The sequence below is a fragment of the Telmatherina bonti genome (assembly GCF_933228915.1).
Source record: "Telmatherina bonti genome assembly, chromosome: 23".
In the NCBI taxonomy this organism is placed as follows: Eukaryota; Metazoa; Chordata; class Actinopteri; order Atheriniformes; family Telmatherinidae; genus Telmatherina; species Telmatherina bonti.
In genome coordinates, this window is record NC_136632.1 from 14,365,137 (window position 1) to 14,384,139 (window position 19,003).

The 19,003-nt window shown below is 39.7% G+C and overlaps 1 protein-coding gene across 6 annotated transcripts in view; it reads left to right on the forward strand.

The window, feature by feature from the left end:
* Positions 1 to 15,790, forward strand: part of cald1a (caldesmon 1a) — a 60,095-nt gene extending 44,305 nt beyond the window's left edge. For 4 of the 6 annotated variants that reach the window (XM_079263292.1, XM_079263295.1, XM_079263296.1 and 1 more), the window contains 10 exons: positions 208 to 320; positions 1,620 to 1,887; positions 2,840 to 2,977; positions 8,279 to 8,322; positions 8,505 to 8,580; positions 9,088 to 9,228; positions 9,358 to 9,453; positions 10,661 to 10,729; positions 12,301 to 12,337; positions 14,224 to 15,790. In XM_079263292.1, coding sequence (XP_079119418.1) covers positions 208 to 320; positions 1,620 to 1,887; positions 2,840 to 2,977; positions 8,279 to 8,322; positions 8,505 to 8,580; positions 9,088 to 9,228; positions 9,358 to 9,453; positions 10,661 to 10,729; positions 12,301 to 12,337; positions 14,224 to 14,237 — 996 coding nt within the window. In that variant the 3' untranslated portion in view covers positions 14,238 to 15,790. The other 2 variants (XR_013771802.1, XM_079263294.1) reach the window with 2 other exon arrangements.
* The last annotated feature ends 3,213 nt before the right edge of the window (positions 15,791 to 19,003 follow it).

The window sequence follows — 19,003 nt, forward strand, 5'->3', positions numbered from 1 at the left end:
ATGCAACAACAGTAAGACAGGAAAAACTGGAAACTGTTTGGTTTTTTTTTTTTTTTAGCAGTGAGTCTTGAGTGGATGCAGTGAGATGTAAATTTATTGAATTTAATTTCTTTTCTCTTATTGTGTTGTCACATGATCCACCTCCACCCTCTTAGACGTGCTGTTTCACTTCTAAATACCACTGTTTGTGTTTGTGTGCGGCTGCAGGTGAACGAGAGGAACAGGGCCAGGGAGGACAGAGGGGATCAGAGGAAGCACAACGGAGGGCTGCCCGAGGAGGCGGTTCCCATACAGCATAGGAAACCTGAGAGGACCCTCAGGTGCTCACGAATGACACAAATACAGAGTTTACCTTTGGTTGCTAGGCAGAGCTTAAAGGTGCAGTGTGTAATAAAATGAAAACATCCATGACAGATCATTTGATTATATCAATAAAAAAGGTGTTTCTATTATTATATAATCACTTGCAATATAACAACTGCTATGTTTTTATTCTTTTAGAATGAACGGTTCATATATACATATATATAGTGCTGTGGGTCCACGTTCATGGCAACTACCTTATTTGTGCCACTGTTTTTGACTACGGTGTCTGATTGGACAAAAAACTCTATGTGAAATGAGAACCCTCTCATCTTTAAAACAGCTTTATTTGATAGAGCAGGTAGTTCCCTAAAAGGCAAAAAGAAGAAGACAGTGCACATGTAGATCATTTTGAAGTGGTTACTTTGAGCAAAATCATTGCTGCACCTGAGGCAAGTGGATCTAATCACAGATTAAAAAAAAAAAAAAAAAAAAATCTTGAAGAATTTTGGCCACTAACAGCCACCATCCATTCCCAACTGGGCTTGGCTTTTGAATTCATTTTTATGCCCATTAGTACAACTAAATATCTGTCAGTCTTACACACTGTACTTTTAAAAAAAATGTTTTTGAAATATTCAAGAACCTCAATTATCAAATGCATGTCAAACTGCTGCCAGTTAATGAAATTGTCCCAAAATCCTTTAACGTGGTTAGTATGTAAGTGATTTAATTTGATTTGATGAAATGTCACACCAATAGCCCTGCTTAAAGCCTTTTCTCCCCCCCCCCCTCCGAATGTCTCTATGGAAGAGCCCTAGAGTAAAACTGATCATCTTGTAGTTGAAAAGCTATAGTCAAAGCTTGTAGTAATTTAATATTCTTGGGTTAAAGGTCAGATGTGCAGAGCAACCTGCTTTACAGGTTAAAGATCACTCCTGCTTAGTGTGTAGATAAATGTATGAGAAGAACTTAAACATAAGACACTGTCTGGATCTTGTTTTAGAAAATGACCACACTATGACTAATGACGCTACAGGCTGACATTTACAGTTTGTCACTGAGGGTTGCGTGAAATCATGAAGATGCTGAACTTTCTGCATTGTAACTAAAACGCAAATCTGAGTGTGATTTTTCAAGCAAACCAGTTGGTTTTGGACCTAAACTCATGCCTGATCTTGAAACACCAGCAGGTCACTTGAGATGAGCTGTAACGTTAACCCGTGCGAAGGTGATTGTCTTGTGTTTTCCTGCGAGAGTCTGGATCGAATGTCAGCCGTTGACCCCCGCATGTGTGTGTTGTGTGTCCGCGGCAGCCGCGGCAGCATGCGTTCCCCGGAGGCGTCCGCAGGTGACGAGCAGGACGACAACGCCCGCCTGGAGGCAGAGCGCAAGCTGGAGGAGCTGAAGCGCCGCCGTGACGACGCAGAGAGCGAGGAGTTCGAGCGGATGAGGCAGAAGCAGCAGGAGGCCGAAGCTGAGCTGGAGGAGCTGAAGAGGAAGAGGGAGGAGAGGAGGAAGGTGCTGGAGGAGGAGGAGAGACAGAAGAAGCAGGAAGAGGCAGACAAGAAAGCCAGAGAGGAGGTAATCTCACAACTTGAGTCCTTCCTCATCTTTTTTTTTTTTTTTGCAACCCATACAGTTTCCACCTTTACGCATTGCTCAAAGCCATGCATCACTCTCAAACCGGTACCGCTTGTGACATTATCTCAAAATATGTCAACGTTATCATGACTCAGCCTATTTGGGTCCCCATGTGTAACCCACATGTCATTCTCTTCTTCCGTTACTGGCAAAACATCACCTTTATGCATTGCAGACAGGAGAACCTCCTCCTTCCCTCTTTTGTATTCCCATCCTCACCTGAATGGGAAGGTGTCGTTCATTTTCCTTTCAGCCTCCCGGCCGTGAAGCCCGGCTTTCCCGCTCTGAACGCTGACTGGGCTTCATTGTTGATCTTGGCGCAGAACGTGGCGGCCCCGTCTCTCGCTATCTGCCCCTGTTCTTCTCCTCTTGTGTGATGTTAATGAGGCCTTTTGGTTTGTAATTAAAAGATGGCCCAGAGATACAGTGAGACTAATTAACCAAGACAAGAAAGCTGGAGCGGGCTGGTATTCTGCCATGCATCACCCTTCGTCTGAGTGTGCTACAAATGGTTCATAGATTAATTATTTTTTTAGCAGCTGATTGGGTGACATTCCAAAACAGGACTTTTATTTTTTCTAAATGAGGCAACAACTGTGAATAAAATTAAACTAAATTGGTTAGAGAGTGGCATATATCTGTTGTGAGTCTTTTTAAACCTGTCATCCCATCATAAATACAGTTTCTTCTTGAGTATAAAGAAGAAAAATACAGTTTATGATGAATTATCTGCTTATAAAGTGGGACTTAAAAGGAGACTGGTGGGGATTAGAAGGTTCATCTGTGTCTTGCATCACCTACAAACACACATCGACAAAAAGTTTCCAGTCCGTATCAAAGATGGTGAAAACTAAAAAATTTAGCAACACTGTTTCAACTTTTTTTTCCTCAGGAGGAAAAGAGGAAGATGAAGGAAGAGATTGAAAGGAGGAGAGCAGAGGCTGCTGAGAAGAGACACAAAGTGGAAGACACTGTGGACGGGGAGGACAAACCCTTCAAGTGTGTCAGCCCTCGAGGCTCCTCTCTGAAGGTAAAATCACCTTTTCAACCTTTCACCTCTGGTCTCTTGTTAAGGCCTCTGTCCAACTCCGTTTTTATTCCTGTCAAGCTTTTCAGCCTGGTAGGGCAAAGGTTTGCGAGATCTGAGACAGCAGGAGTTCACTCACAGAAAGTGTGGTTGAAATAAATAAATAAATAAGACATTCTCCTTGTCTTTTTGCTTAGTTTTGCTGAATATCCCAGCCAGTATGTCCATGTGGGGCCCTTAAGGGTTAAGTTTGGGTGATGTGAGTGCTGAATGGGCTTGGGCTTGAACCGGGGAAAATTTTGCAGGTACCATTTAGACAAACACAGCTGAGGCCACCAAACTGCAGACAAACATGTGCTGTGCCTTTATCTGCAGGCCAAATCTAGCTGTTCTGGACCCCACATGAACCTGCTGGCTGGGGCCATTTATGTTGTTTCATTCTTTACACACTTAGTTTTAGGGCTGCTCGATTATGACACAAATTATAATCACGATTATTTTGACTAAAATTGAGACCTCGATTTTTTTTTAACACAGTTATCCAGTATTTTTAAGCAAAGCTGCGTGTCGCGGTGTTCTTGAATCCGTGTCGCACATTAGAACCGTCTAATACACGGTTCCGAGTTGTTTTATCCACTTTTACCACTTATATAGGAACTATTTTGTACGTTTTATGCCAAACAACCGCTGTCAAGCTACAGCGCGTTTCTCTCATTAACCTGTTAAAAGACAGCTGATTTGAACCAGCTGATTAACGCGTTGCTATGGTAACGCCCTGTAACGGAGGGATATTACAGTGACTTAACTCGCCGAACTATGTATACGAAAATAATGCAGCCAGTTCCCACTGACAATGGTATAAACTATGTTGTAGTGAACTTCCACAACCTACTGCAGTTATTCTACGTTGACCTGCAGCCGGAGGCGACTGAGACTGGCCGCCTGGGAGTGCTTTAGGACGGGGAGAGACTCCCGCTGCTCGTTCCTTACAGTAACTGCAGAATATAATGTGCCGATAGGTCTGTTGCGAAAATACCAGAGCAGTCTCTAATAACTCCAGTAGAAGTTGCTAGATTTGTCGCTAGTCGCTTATAACAAAAAAAAGTCACCAGATTTAGAGAGAAACTCGCCAAGTTGTCAACAGTGGCTGAATAAAACCAAAGCTTCTGTGGGAGGAGTTTACAGCACAGCGCTGCAATGCCAGTGACGCTCGATTGGCAACTGAAGACAGCAGGAGAGGAAACTGCAAAGAGAAAAATAATCACACCCTTTTATTCTTATGATCGTTGAAAACTCAGATCGTAATTGAGATTAAAATCTGATTAATCGGTCAGCACTACTTTGTTTGCCAATTGTCTCTCTTGGAGGCTCTGAAACTGACATCAGTGACTTGCAGCCAAAAAGAGATGAGGTTGATCCATTTTTTTTCCATCTACAAGACAGTTTGTTGCTTGCTCTCAGTTCCTATGTTTGAAGCCGACGTCCACAATGTATAGAAAACAACAAAGTAGCCCGAATGTCTCTGAAAGGTGAGCATATCAGAAACGAATGTCCAACACAACCTGTTGAATGCAGTTTTACGTCATCCCTTATTGTAGTTGTTGTTAGCTTTGTAGCTGGTGAGAGAATCTGGACTGGCTCTGAATACATTTAAGCCCTCAGAGCACAGAGAATAAACACATTACAAGGTGCCATGGGAATGGACTGAATGGATTCTTTTTGCTTGTGTTCAAGATTTAAAAGATTGTTTACAGATTCCACTTTTGGGGTAAGAAAAAAAAAAAAAAGGCATAATTTACTATTTCCTCACCCCATTGTCTCATATTGTGTAAAAGTTATGGTTTGCATTTTTATATAACCTGCTGCTTAAAAGTGATTGGCTAATGATGTGCTGCAACCTCAGTTCTCATCAAATAGGATGCTGTGTAAATTGTAAAATAAAACACATTATTTGCAGATATCATAAACCCAGATTGTATTCCCAGAAACTGATACATTTTATGATTACATGGAAAAAATTCACTCATTTTGAATTTTAACTTAAAAAAAAAAAAAAGAGAGAGCCATCCACAAAAGGGAGTTGGTGTAAGAGTCTGGCTGTGCAGCTGAAATCCTGCTCACCTTGAAATACCTCAAAGCTTGAGCTAAACATTCAAAATACTTTGAGATTAAGTGCCAGATGACCCACATCGTCATCTCTCACCTCCTTTAGCTCTCTTCATGAAGTGTTGTCAGACAGAGATGAAGGAGCACGAATAAAAGGAGAAAGGCTTGATGAACTGAGAGAGTGACGGGGGAAAAAATATCTCTAACTTCTTTGACTTCATTCTGAAATTCTGCTGACATGTTTTTTTTGACACACAAAGTTAAAAAAAAAAAAAAAAAAAAAAAAAAAAAAACACTGCATCCTCCTTTCATACTCATCCAAAGATAAATGTTTGTCACAGTGAAGGAAGGTTTAATCAACTCAAATGTGAATAAGTGTTTCCAGTGTTGCCAAATGGCAACTCCACACACACACACACACACACACACACACACACACACACACACACACACACACACACACACACACACACTGAAAGTCGAGGGGGATTTTCAGCCACTGGAGAAAATCTAATTAGTGACAGTTAGCTGTAATATTCATTTGGCCCATCCCAGTGAGACTCCAGGCTGAAGGTTTGGCTCCGTTATGAAACACCGATCACACCAGAATTTAGAAAAAAAGCTTTGCTTGCTGTCTGATTTGTAAATAATGTTGATCAAATATAATTCTCCATCCACGCCACTTGCCTGAAAGACACAGCTTTACTTTGTCATCATGTTCACTGTAGGTACTGATGTGCACGTGTCTGTGTGTGTACATGTGTGTCTGCAGCATGCATTTTAACAAAAAAATGTTTCCAAGCTGTGGTTTTCAAGTTTGATTTTTGATTTGCATGCACGGCTTTGTTGTGTTCTAAGAGAGATTTCTTTTATACCTGAGACAGGTGCATGTAACTGTAGGGCTGAGTGTGGTGTGTCTCTATGGTAACATATTTAAAACATGGTATAACCTGCAGCCAACAGTTTTTTCCGTGACCATATCACGTAGATATAGGTTCTGTTTAAGGAAGCAAATGTTATCTGACTAAAAACGGGATGAGTTCCTGAAGGTTTAGTTGACAAAACAACACGACATGGCAAAACAGCATTTTTTTATGGATGATTAAAGCATTTTAGTGGCAGCCAATAGCGGAAATCCCTTGTTTGCTGCATATTTAATACCATTTACTAGTGCTATCATGCAGGGATTATTTCTAAAGAGGGTTACATCTCTTTGTGATTTGACTACATGAGAAGTTATGAATGCAACATTATTAACAGTATTAGGCTAATTGTGTTTGCTAACATTTGCTAAAAATGTCCAGCAGACTAAAAAAGCATTGTTAGCCATTTGTCATTTTGTGCTAAGCTTAAGTTTACAGAAATGATCTCACCTTGTTTATGCTGAATTTTTACTTCCACTAGGTTTGAGAGAGAATATGTGATTATTGTTGTGAAGCGACTCTGATGGGGTTGCCATCTTTCAGAAATTCAAAGCCCTAATTCAGGTGGATGGGGTGCCCACAGCAGTGGTTAGGGTTTCTGCTAGCTTACTAAGTAAACGGGTGATCAATAAGCAATTAATAAAACTTAAAGACACTAGATATCGCTCTTTTAATGGTGACTTCTTGAATTCTTACTTAAAGTTTTGAAAACATATTAAACTAAAACGGACTGAACCTGATTGGTAAGGTGTGTAACTAGCCTAGCAGCTAATAGACATTTAGCTACATGTTTCACAAATGTAGCAAATACACTTGGCAGGGCAGCGTCATCACTAATTTCTCATCATTAGGAGGAAGTTAACCATCCACAAAGAAATTATTTTCCTTACTGAGAACATTGTGGACTAAATAACGTAAAGCTTGGTTCTTGCCAAAAGTGACATTATCTTCTTGTTGTGTTAGGATGGCATGATAGTACCAGAAAACGTGAAAGGATATGGACCAAGCCAATGAAATGCTAAGCACTGACTGGTGTCACATGTTCTTTTTTTGTGTGTGTCATTGGGGAAAAAATGACTTTGTGCTGCCACTGAAGCACCACATTAAATTGCACAAGTGCAAAAGGATCTGATTTTTGTATTCCTCACATAATAGGACATTGAGCAATTTCCTGCTCAATTTATGTACTGAGTGAATTTCATGCCCCAGTGACACCTGCCAAAAGCTTATTTCAGCCTGCATATTTCAAAAGATATGCATGCAGCTGAGAATATACACTTTTTTTCTTGATTTCTTATTGCCATACCATGTTTTTTGCTTGACGGCTACCGTTATATGATTTGTGTTACATTAAAACATAGAATAATGTGTCACGCTACCAGGAATAAGCTCGCAGTCCCAAGAGCATGCCTTCATGTTATCAGCAGTAAAGCAGCATAACCCTGCTCTGTGGTGTAGATAAAGCATCGCGTTCTCTGGCAGAGACAGACAGCAAGCTGAAATGAAGGACGGGCCACAGGGATATGCAGGAAAGCGATTAGGGTTAACAGGATTACTGTAACTGTGTTCGAATGGCTACAGTTCTTTAAAATGCGTCTGAGAATGGGGAATTTCCTGCCGGGGAGTATTTTGGGAACTCCCACATTCGGTCGCAGCTGAGCGAAACGTCCCCCTTTTCACAGAGAAAGAGGGAAGAGAGCTTTTTTTTTTCTGGTATGTTTCTTTTGTCCATTTGTGTGTGTGTGTGTGTGTGTGTGTGTGTGTGTGTGTGTGTGTGTGTGTGTGTGTGTGTGTGTGTGTGTGTGTGTGTGTGTGTGTGTGTGTGTGTCTGAGGAACGCATGCACTGCCCCCTCGTTTAGCCTTCTTGTCATATATCATAAACAATCCTCTGAGATTCCCACAGTCTAACAGCTGGAATTGGAAAAGGCTTGCCGTGTATTTTTTGTGTTTGTGTGTACACACGCATCCATGCTGGCAAAGCATTTTCTTTGCACGCCAAAGGGAAAAGTCAGTCGTCGTGTGTCGGTGGTCAGGAGAATCCAACTTGTTGGCCATATAAAAGAAAACAGGACAAAAACTAAATATGTCAAAGATTAAAGGGGGTTTTTAGGGAGAAAGTTAAGTATGTAACTGGTTTTGAAGACATGAGTCATATTCACTTGGTGTCCATATGCTGCTCCACAGACTTGTGTCAGCAATGAGTTCATGCAGCAGTGGATGAAGAAGCTTAACATGAAGGCTGTGTTTACAACTGTCTCTCATCTTTCTTCACAGATTGGAGAGCGAGCAGAATTTCTGAACAAGTCGGCTCAGAAAAGGTAAAAATATAACCTGTGGCATCATCATTTTGACTCCCACTAAGAGGGAGAATATTATCCAGACATGAAACTCTAATTTCTGCTTCGTTGTTGGTAGGCTGTACAACAAACTATAAATGTGTTCATGTATAATGAAATCTTTTTCACATACTGCATGCTAATCACTTGTTTCTGCCCAACAGCACAGCGAAAGCGTCTCATTCTCCAGTGGTGTCCAAGATAGACAACAGGCTGGAGCAGTACACCTCAGCTGCTCAGGTTGGTGCAGCACCAGCTGTCAAATGTTAAATGTCAAAGTTTCAAATGTTCATATCTACATCCATATTAGGTTTTTGGTCTTTTTGGCACAAAACTAATTGGCATGTTTGGAATGATGTGGCTAAAATTTCCGGTGGTCCATCCATCACTGTCGTGACTAAAACCGTAAATATAATTAGAAAACATGTAACTTTATTATATCTTTTCTGTTTTAAAGCTTTAACAATTTCTTATTATTCTATTTTCTTCAAGTTTTTAAAGTTTTTGTGTCTTTTTGCCTCTAAATCTATTGCAAAATTGTTTTGTATTTTCCCCCCAATGTGAGTGCTGCTTCTGATCGGCCTTGTTTGTAGTTTCTCTTCATATATTTAATGACATCACCATGAAACACATGTTGTGCACCTCAAATCTCGAATGAGAGCCTGCTTTACCCTCCACATGACTGTATTTCTTCTGTTTGACCAAAAGAAGCCATCAAGTTGAATCACACCCGTTTTGTCTCTGCAGAGAGAGAACAAGGAGTCTCGATCCCCGCGCTCCGGTGCGGTGGATCTTCCCATGGTCACCGACAGCATACGAAACATTAAGAGCATGTGGGAGAAAGGCAACGTATTCGCCTCGCCTGGAAGTGGTGGAAGCACATTCAAGGTAAGAATAAAAATAAATAAACAGAGTTACTGAGACAGGATAAAGAAAGAACTTCATTCACTGGCAAATCCTGCTCCGCTCTGAGAATGACGACATGGCTTCTCTGACCTTTAACCCCTGTAAAAACAGGAAGCAGCTGTGATGAAAACAGGCGTGGCAGGCCGCATCAATGACTGGCTGAATAAAACCCCGGAGAGTAGCAAGACACCAGGAGGAAGGCCAGCGGTATGTGACCACCATGCCTCTGTTGTTTGCAGCCACAAAATACATCTCATTTAAATCCTAAACTATGCACATTCACTCTTATCTTCAGAAAGCATATTTTCTTAACCACTTACCCTCTGTGACTAATGTGAATCTGTATTAATTCTTAATTTTCTGACAGAGATTGATTAGTTTTCTTTAAGCATGACTGTAGTTTTTGGTTCACATCACTAATTTGCAGTGGAATGACTGGTGATGTCATACACCGCCTTGCAAAAGTCAGCTTTTAGCAACATTTGAGTCAGCACCCAGTGACAAATGGTGGGTTGTTTGGTCACAACATACCACCACACCCACATAGTTTTGTATTGTTGAACTCAGTGGATGTTTGTTGTGAGGTCTCAGTCGTTAAGTTGTTTCGTATGTGAGCTACAATAAATCTGCGCTGCTCTTCTGGACCACATTTTTTAAAAAAAGTATCATTATGACTCTTACATCAGTTCTGCTGTAAGATGATATAATCCCATCATTACTGGACATTTTTTTTATGATCATTTAAAAAAAAAAAAAAAAAAAAAAAGTCGAGTAAAGGGATAATGATGACATAGAATCCATCTGGCGCCACCTGGTGGTTTGGAATAAAATTGCAATATTTCTGAAGTTGCTGCAGTCTGCTTTCACTGTCCAACTGCATGTGGACATTGTCAAATAATTAGCTTTCTTTTATCCAGCCAAACATTTAATCTGAGAATTTTAATAACCAAAGACTCTTCTTTCATTTTCATTCCCTCTTTTATCCATTTATGTATGCTTAAAGGATGTGACTTGGATATGAGGACATGACTTGTGCTTTAATAAGTAACACACAGCAAAGGAAGTACAAATAATCTCAAAAGAGAATGCATCAAGAGTTAAAACTCACTGGGGGAATGTTGCCTTCTCATATATTTGACTTTGCATTGTGATGGAGTATGTCTTGAAAGCAGATTGCCTGCCACTCTTTAAGGCACTGAGAAGTGCTGTTTTCCCACTTCCTCTAGACAAATACCGTTTCAGCTTGATATTGTCTGTCAGTCCTCCAGCTGCCTTTTCCTCCGCTGTTATTCTCTCCCTCTACGACTCAAGTACTCCGCTGTTGTCACAGCGTAACTCAAAGAGATCTACAAATTCCGAGCTCTACTGATAAAACAGCTAAGTCCTCGCCTTTTCCTCTCTCATTAACTGTCAGGACCTGAAGCCGGTTGATGTCACCAACAAGAGGAATCTATGGGAAAACAAAGGCGCCACTCCAACAAAGGTAGCTTTTATTGATCTCAGCCCATTCACTGTCTGCTAACATGAAGGAAGCTCCGCAGGGTGATTAGAGTACCAGTCTTACCCTTTGTGAAAAAGCCACGTGAGCGTCACACACCATGGAGCACATCCAGATGAAGTTTTTGCTGTGCCAAAGCGGTTTGTGGTCTTGGAAAGTTTTCCATGTTTTTTTTTTGTTTTGTTTTTTTCCTCGGTTTGCAGTTGATGTCAGTCAGGAGAGCGTTTTGCTGAAGAGATGGAGAAGAAATGTAACAGCGTCATGTTGTTTTAACCCTGCCATGGCAGCGATGGGAGTAACAATCACATGTGTTTGTTTTTGTTTTAAAGAACTCTCATAGCTAGTTGACCTCAACACTCAATCTGGAATATGCCTGAAGAGGTAAAAGAGAACTTAATCTATGCTTCCTCAAAATGTTTATCATCAAATGACCTCACGATCTGCTGTCACGCTGCTAATGTTTTGTTTTTGCTTTCCTTTGTTGGCAAAGCTGCACCCTGTTCTGCTTTGGTTGGACACTGATGCTTAATGTAGTGGTGATGATAATCACCGTCCATGAGCTCCAGTCTGAAATTATTTATTCATCATCTGAAAGAGGGTTTGATTTATGAACAACAAACATCAGTTGTTTTCATAGAAAGCGCACAGAGTATGTGGAACAAAGATAATTTGTTTAAGAGGTTTGCCAGTTCTTTTAAGTGTAGTTTATAAAAAAAAAAAAAAATCTGCAGAAAAGGAGCAAATTCAAAGTCAAGCCACCATAAGGAAGACGTTGACTCAATCAACACTCACAACTTGTTAGAGCATATATATGCACAAAATCCAGATTACCTACTGTGTTGTAAAAAGATTTAACAGTGTGTCTGATGTCCAATGACAGGCTTTTCACACTTTGCACAAATGGCTGTATCACATCACCGCTCTTAACTTCTGAAGACCACAAATCACTGCTTTCAGTCCAACTTCACTGAACATTTTATGGCACTAATGGAGAAACTGTTTACAGCATCTTTATTTTTTTTTTTTTTTTTTCTCTTTTTTACAAGGAAGACGCCTTTTAAGTGGCAGTTTGACACCTCTTGGTTTAAAACAAGTGTGCTTATACTTGATGTGAATAAATTGTCTCGTCTTAATGACTTTTAAGAGACAAAACTTTTTTCTAAGCTATTAATAAAAAAGAATGTGACAAGGATATTGTACCACCCAGTTATTTTCCCTAAAATGTTCCTTCCTTCATTCCTTCTTATCCTGGTAGGATGGTGTTTCTGTTGCCAACAGCTGCAGGGCTGTGGGCTGTGGTCTGCCAGTGAGTTGTGGGCTTGGAGGGTATAAGGCGGTGGTCTACACTGACGTAAAGAAAAGGCCCTGGATGGGGAAAAGTAGAACTTAGAGAACTTGTCATTAGCTAACCATGCTATGCTGCAACATCAGGAATGGCAGCAGACAGACGACTGGGGTGGAAGATTAGAAAAAGGGTCAGAAAGCTTCGTAGTTGTGTTTAGTTAACTTTCCGCATCATTGCTGCCTTACCTACTTTCTGTTTTCATGTCTTCCAGGTGGCAGGCAGAGGGGAGGCCAAGTCAGTCGCCAACGGTGAGTTTTTTTATGAGGCAACTCAAGTGTTGGCTTGTAACTGCAAAGCTTGTGAAATGACTTGGCTCGCCATGTTTGTAGGTGCAGTTGATGGATGAGTTTTTCTTTTGCAAAATGTCATTTTTAAAATGTTCCTGGCTTAGTTATGTTACCTTTTTCTTTTCTTTTTTTTTTTTTTTTCAATCTAAACTGGACTGGAAACCCCAAGCTGGGAACTGTTTTCAAAGCGACATTTAATTTTATTGAATTTAAAACCTTTGAAATGGGTTGTAATAGAATTGACACATCATTTGTCTGCAGAGGATCCAGTTTCAGACTACATGCATGAGGCAGGTCAAGGAAGAAAATACTAAACTTGTAGTTAACAGATGCAAAAATCACTGTAGTGATCAGTAAATCAGAAAAATAAAGCTGAACACAAACCTGAGTGAGGAAGGAATCAGGCTAAATTTTGGCGTGCAGCTCCACAGCAGCTAGCAAAGAGGATAATCTGGCATTAAACAAAGTAAACCTGGTAGCTCTCTCAGTATAAATGCTGTCCTCTTTCCTTTTTTATGTGTAAAGATGAACACAAACAGGTGAGTTGCTGCTAGTCGTGAAGGCCAGCTGTGAAACAAGGACAGAAAGCTAAACACAGAATATGGCAATCCAAAAAAAAAAGGAACATAACAAAACCCATATACATTTAAAGAAAACATTTCTAGTCTTCATAATAAACAAAAACTGTCATTTTTTAGAGTTTCTTCCACCAAGCTAAGAACTACACTAGAAGGCCACACTGAAACTTAAGATCATAACCTCATCCATTCACGTGTCTTCACCCTTCAGTAAAAGTAGCTCCTGCACATGATCCCACACTGGCTTCCCACCAGCAACCCGATCCAGTTCTGCTTTTGACAGATATATCCTTACATGTAGACAGAGTTGGGAGGCGTGACCTTCTTTTTACATGTGTTATCTTGTCACCAGAGCTTTGATTTATTCAGCACCATGTGTCTCTGAGCCAATAACGGGCCCAACCGCCGCTCAACCTGCAGCCTTTTCCACTGCTCTGTTTGGCCTTTCGTTTAGCTCCCCAGCATCGTAGGATGCCACTAATACATTGCTTGCTATTTTAAAATTAGATCTGCTCCCTTTTGTTCCCCTCGCAGCAGTGGGAATGAGAGATTTGGCCTTGAGGGATTCCATACATGTCAACGTAATGTGCTGCAGTGCACGGGATCACACCCACACGCATACGCACGCACCAGTTTCACCTCTATAAACATACTCAACAGCCATCGCGACGCCACTCAAACCTCTCAGCTTTTTCACTCACGCACACGGCCGCTTTTGTTGCTCAGACCCGATGAGTGGTGGAAGCAGAGCCCCCTGCCAGGCTGGTTTGTCACATTAATAGCTGGCATGTTGGAGATTAGGGCACCATCTAAGTCTGACTCAAAGGATGACAAAGGATTTGTGCAGATTTTTGGATTTCTCACTTTGACTTGGCTGTGGGATCTTCTAGACATTTGACAGCATGCTAGATCACACACACATTAGCAGCCTCGCTATGCTAACTTGTTTTACTCCACATCAGATCTCTTAAATTCCAGTCGCTGTCCTGGTTTTAGATGCTTGTCTGCACGTGCAGCTTATTTATTTATTTCCATTTAGTTCATTTTTATAATATTTTGTGACCTCTTGTGTGTCAATTTGTACCATTAAATATTGAATAAGACAAATAGTCAGTGCTTTAAACTGCAGGTTGACCACAGTAAACTACTTGACTTCACTGTGGTGTTTGTGGTTCGGTTTGACCCCGGTGTCAGAAGATCAGAGTCATTAACACACACCTGTCTTTCACTGTAAAGCCGCTGATAAACTTGTTGTATTTCTTTTATCAGGCATGGGGCACTAATGTCTTGAGGAACTGAAGCTGGGGACCACAACGATCCAAGATTTTTACCTAAAAAACCAAATATTGACCAAACTCCCACAATGGACCCCAAGACCACAGAGCTGACAGGAGACCCTGTCTTCGCACAGTACTTAAACAGCATCAACATATTTCACAAGTGTAGTGCCTTTGCACAAGGATGTTTTGCTATTTTAAAAAAGAAGAAAAAAATGCTGTGAAATTTGGACATTTGTTACTAATCACTTAAGACGACAAAGATCAAATTTAGCTTTTGTTTTTCATTCTGCGACTGAGTGGATGAGTTTTAAGTTTCCACATTCCAAAGAGATGGGTAAAATCGGTTCTCTCCCTCTTACAGATTATTTTCCATCTCTCTATTTTTTTTAATTTTTTTATTTATATTTAAAGCGAAAGCTTCACACATTGCTATTTTTTATCAACATTCACCTGTCCAGGATAGAAATATAAGCACTTCTAGAATTTAGCTGATTTCACTCTAATTATGTCTTAATAATAGTACAGCAATGGTCTGAGTAATATAAGTTAGCACCTGTGATGTTTTGAATATGACCTATCATAATGTATCATGTATAACATCTGTATACTCATAATAAAAGGTAATTGTTTCCTTTTTTTTTTTTAGTATCCAAACTTTCACCAACAGACAGTTCATTTGGAAGGTGACCGGAAGGCTGAGTATTCAGAGTGCCATTATGACTTTTATTATCCTTTTTGTCATTTTTATTTAAGTTTTAATGTGTTATATTTCTCGCTGTTCTTCGGAGCTTCAGACATTCCTCTAAATGCACAAGGTGCCTTTGCTGCTTCAAGCTGTAGGTTTTTTAATGTAAAGAAATATGTGCAAACCATTCTGCCTTCACGGTATCTTTTTGATTGCATCTATGCACTCTCTTATACTTTTTCAAATTGGGGGCATGCAACGTTAAATCAGGGTGCCTATGCATATAGCAGGATAGCGGTGCAAGGATATTTACCACTATATAAAACCTCTCGCCTTATGATTGCAATGACGACTATTACCACATACGAGCAACATAAAAAGCCTCACAGCAGCAGCAGATGTGTGATTTTTTTTTTCTACATGTTTTTTACGATTTTTTTTTTTTTTTTTTTCTTTTTTTTTTTTTTACGTAGCTCATAGTGTTTGTGCATCGCAAGCTTTGATAAGAAGATGAACGGTTTGTCAGGGCATTAAATTGATCGTTGTTACTGCTCAAAAGTCTGACAATCACATTCCGTGGCGCCTCAAAACAGCAGGGGAGCTTGACCAAATTATTGTTAAGAGTGAATTAATGTGACATTGATGTTTTTTGTTTTTTTTAATACAGTGGTTTCATAATGCTGTATTTTTGTTTTTACAACCTTATGTCCATTTATTGTTTTGTTTTTTTATTCTTTATTTCCATGTTTAACCAGGCACTTGTTTGTGTAGCACTAAGCCTATGCAAAACACATTATCTGTACCCTTTTTCCCAATGTCATACAACTTTCCAAGTGGGTGAATGTTTCTCACATTGTATCCTTGACTCAACAACAGCAATAAAGACATTGAGGTATTCCAAACTGTCAAGTTTTCTTTCAAAACAGGTTTGCCATACAAATATGTTTGACAAAAGAAATCATTTTAAATCTGTGTTAGATTTCTTTAAGACCTTTCTAATACATGCACATTAACGTAGAGAGTGTAGATTGAAGTTGTGACTGTGAAACACATGAAGGTACAAAGAAATCTGTTACAGGCCGACTGCAAGTTATCAGAAGTAAGAATACAAATACTGGAAATGAAGTATTTGGAGTTTATGCTTATAAATTAGGTTAGTAGTTGTCTGACATTTTGCTGCATTCAGAAAGTATAAAATAAAGTCATAACCAATCTAAATCAATCACATGGATAATCCTGAGCCCCATAGTTAAAAAACAAATATTCATAATACTATATATTCTACATAAATGTGGCTAACTTGACAAAATAAAGAAAAGCACAACATATTTTTAACTGTTAATATCAATTATTTTTTTCTAAATCCCTTTAGGAATCTTTCTAATAATACACTGACTTATGAAATTAGTAGAAATTAATAAAAAGTTGCATGTTGTTTTTACTTGTTTCATCTACTATCCATTGTTTGTGTATCATGCCTGTCTCTCATATTCTTTTGAACCTTTTTGAGGCACAATTTGTGCACATCTTTAGACAGATTTATGTGTTTGCATGGTGCAATACGTGAGCAACAAGAAGAGACAGCGCAACAACCATTTGATCGAATGTGAGGTCACAGCGTCAAAAGTGTAGAAAATGGCAGGTTTTAAAGGCAAAAACACAGTGTGCTTCGTGACAAAGCGCAAAAGTGCCACAGACTTAAGGTCTGCACTTATTATGTTATAGAACTGACAACAAGTCGTATTTGCATTGCAATCACACCATTTTGAGGCACCTTTTGAGGAAATATTAACAATTTTTTCACCATTTACTGTCAAACGTTGAACTTAAAATGCAAGATATTGAGTTATTTGTCCCCCCAACTAAAAGGCTGTCACCCTCCTGTTTTGAAACAATGTCAGTCATTTTTTTTTAATCCTTTGTTATATGAGCACAAACAAAAATTTTGCAATTTTATTTTATCCATTCATTTATTAATTCATGTATTCATTCATTTGTCTTTTCTGCTTCATACTGCAGCAGCACAACACAGCATGGCAGTATTTCACTTAACAGCATCTGTGACCGTGTATCAACCACTTCTACTTTGGATGTTGGTTTATTTTCATTTTTTGCCCTTTGTCTGTTTATCACATGCACTTGAAGGCAGCATTTCTCCCCAGGTATAAGTCATCTCTTTGTCTCCAACAATAGAACTGGCTGTCCGAACCAGTCATACAAAAGATATGTGGTCACATGACAGACAGGGCTGTATTAAGTTTAGGGCTTTAGTTAGAGGGGCGGGGGGGATGATTGAACTTGTCTTTGTCTGGATGTGGAACAATAAGACCAGCACTTGCTACTAATCCCATCTCTTCTTCAGGGGATATACAGTGTAGGAGGTAAGCGCTGAGCATGACCTGAGGGAGCGTGATTGTAGAAAAAGGCCAGACACTGAAAGAGCATTTAGAGTGTATATCTGCAAATTAAATGACAGTTTTTACGTGTATTTTTGAAAAAATGTGAAAAAAAATAATGTCAGACTTTGTTGAAACAAATGCTTGTGATCCATCAGCATCATGAAACAACAAGCTATTTTCCATGCAGAGTCAGATATGTATGTTTAAGCTGCCTTAGATCTTGTCTACGATGACTCTTTAAGATCTCATGATGGCACTTTATTCATGCTTGGTGAGCAGTGCATATGCCGGTGAAGAAGGTGCTAAGCTCACCCCTGAGACTGTCGTATTGGTAGCATACTTTGCAGGCTTTGATTTAATGCTGCCTAATGCTGAAACCAGCACCCGCAACATTCCCACCACTGCCAGACTGCGTGTTGTTCCACAGTTTCAGCCAGAAGGGAACTGACCGCATTCATTAAAGCAAATACACATTTAATACCCCAGCCATGACAGCCCTCATACGCTGTGAATTCTTTTTGGGTTTCCAGTTCAGTGCTTTTCCTCAACCAGATGGCATTTTTCATTTCTGCTTTTCTATTTCTCTTGGTCTTGCTCTCCTCCAGACATTTTATCTTTTGACGTCAGATGCTCAGTTTTGATGGTACAAATAACAACTACCTCCACAACCGCCAGAATATTTGGATTTAAGCACATACACGACAGAACTGAAACAGAGGCACTGATTTGGGGCAGCAGCCATATTTAGAGAAGGTGCAAATATGGAATGCAGGAATTGAATGTGCAGCTGGCTCTTTGAAATGACTTGGAAAGAAAGAATAGGACTGCAGCCAGGCTGGAGGCGCAAGGGTGGAACTGGCCATACATGTGGACCCAATTTTATTTCATCATCTACTGGGGGTTCAGACATACAGAATCAAAATAAATCTTTGACTTGTTTCTATGATAAAGAATATATTTAAAAGTTAAGAGCAAGTCCTCCTGACAGGTATAAGAGTAAAAAAAAGTGTTCCCCTAACAGCAGCTGTCTGTTAAACCTGTTAAAACAAAAATAGCCTGTCTGAATGTGGGTCCCAGCTCATTGATTTACTGGAGTCCAGGCAAGGTTAGCCAGAGCCATTGTCTGGAGGAGTTGCTCCACACCTGTTCAAAAGCTCACCCTATTATTCTTAAAAATAGACCTTTGCCCTCCTCCAGCACTTCAGGCGAAGCGACATTGCTTTTTTTGATCTGGTGATTTATAAGCCTGTGGAAAACAAACCAGTTCCAATGAACCGCTGTGTGCAATCATATTGTGACATGCAACCATATAACCTTGACCTCGATCCCAAACATTGATTGTTGTTTTTGTCAAGATGGATCACTTGTTTAAAGATATCGTTTTCGAAAGATTGCATCCAAAATTACACCGTCCCCACCTGATAAACACTCACTTCACTTTGTCTTATGTTTTGTAAAGTTATTGATAGTAGCCAGATGACATCATGACTTTACCATGATTTCATTGTTTAGAAAATCTCCAAGTTAGTTTATTCTGGCCAAATGTGAAGTAGCCATGCAACTAATTGTTGCTTTCTTCCTTCATATGCAGCATTGCTTTCAGAGTTATGCAATTTATTTTTAGATTTATTGCATGTTGCATGATTTTGTGTTGTTTTTATACAGACAAGGACTCCTAATGATCA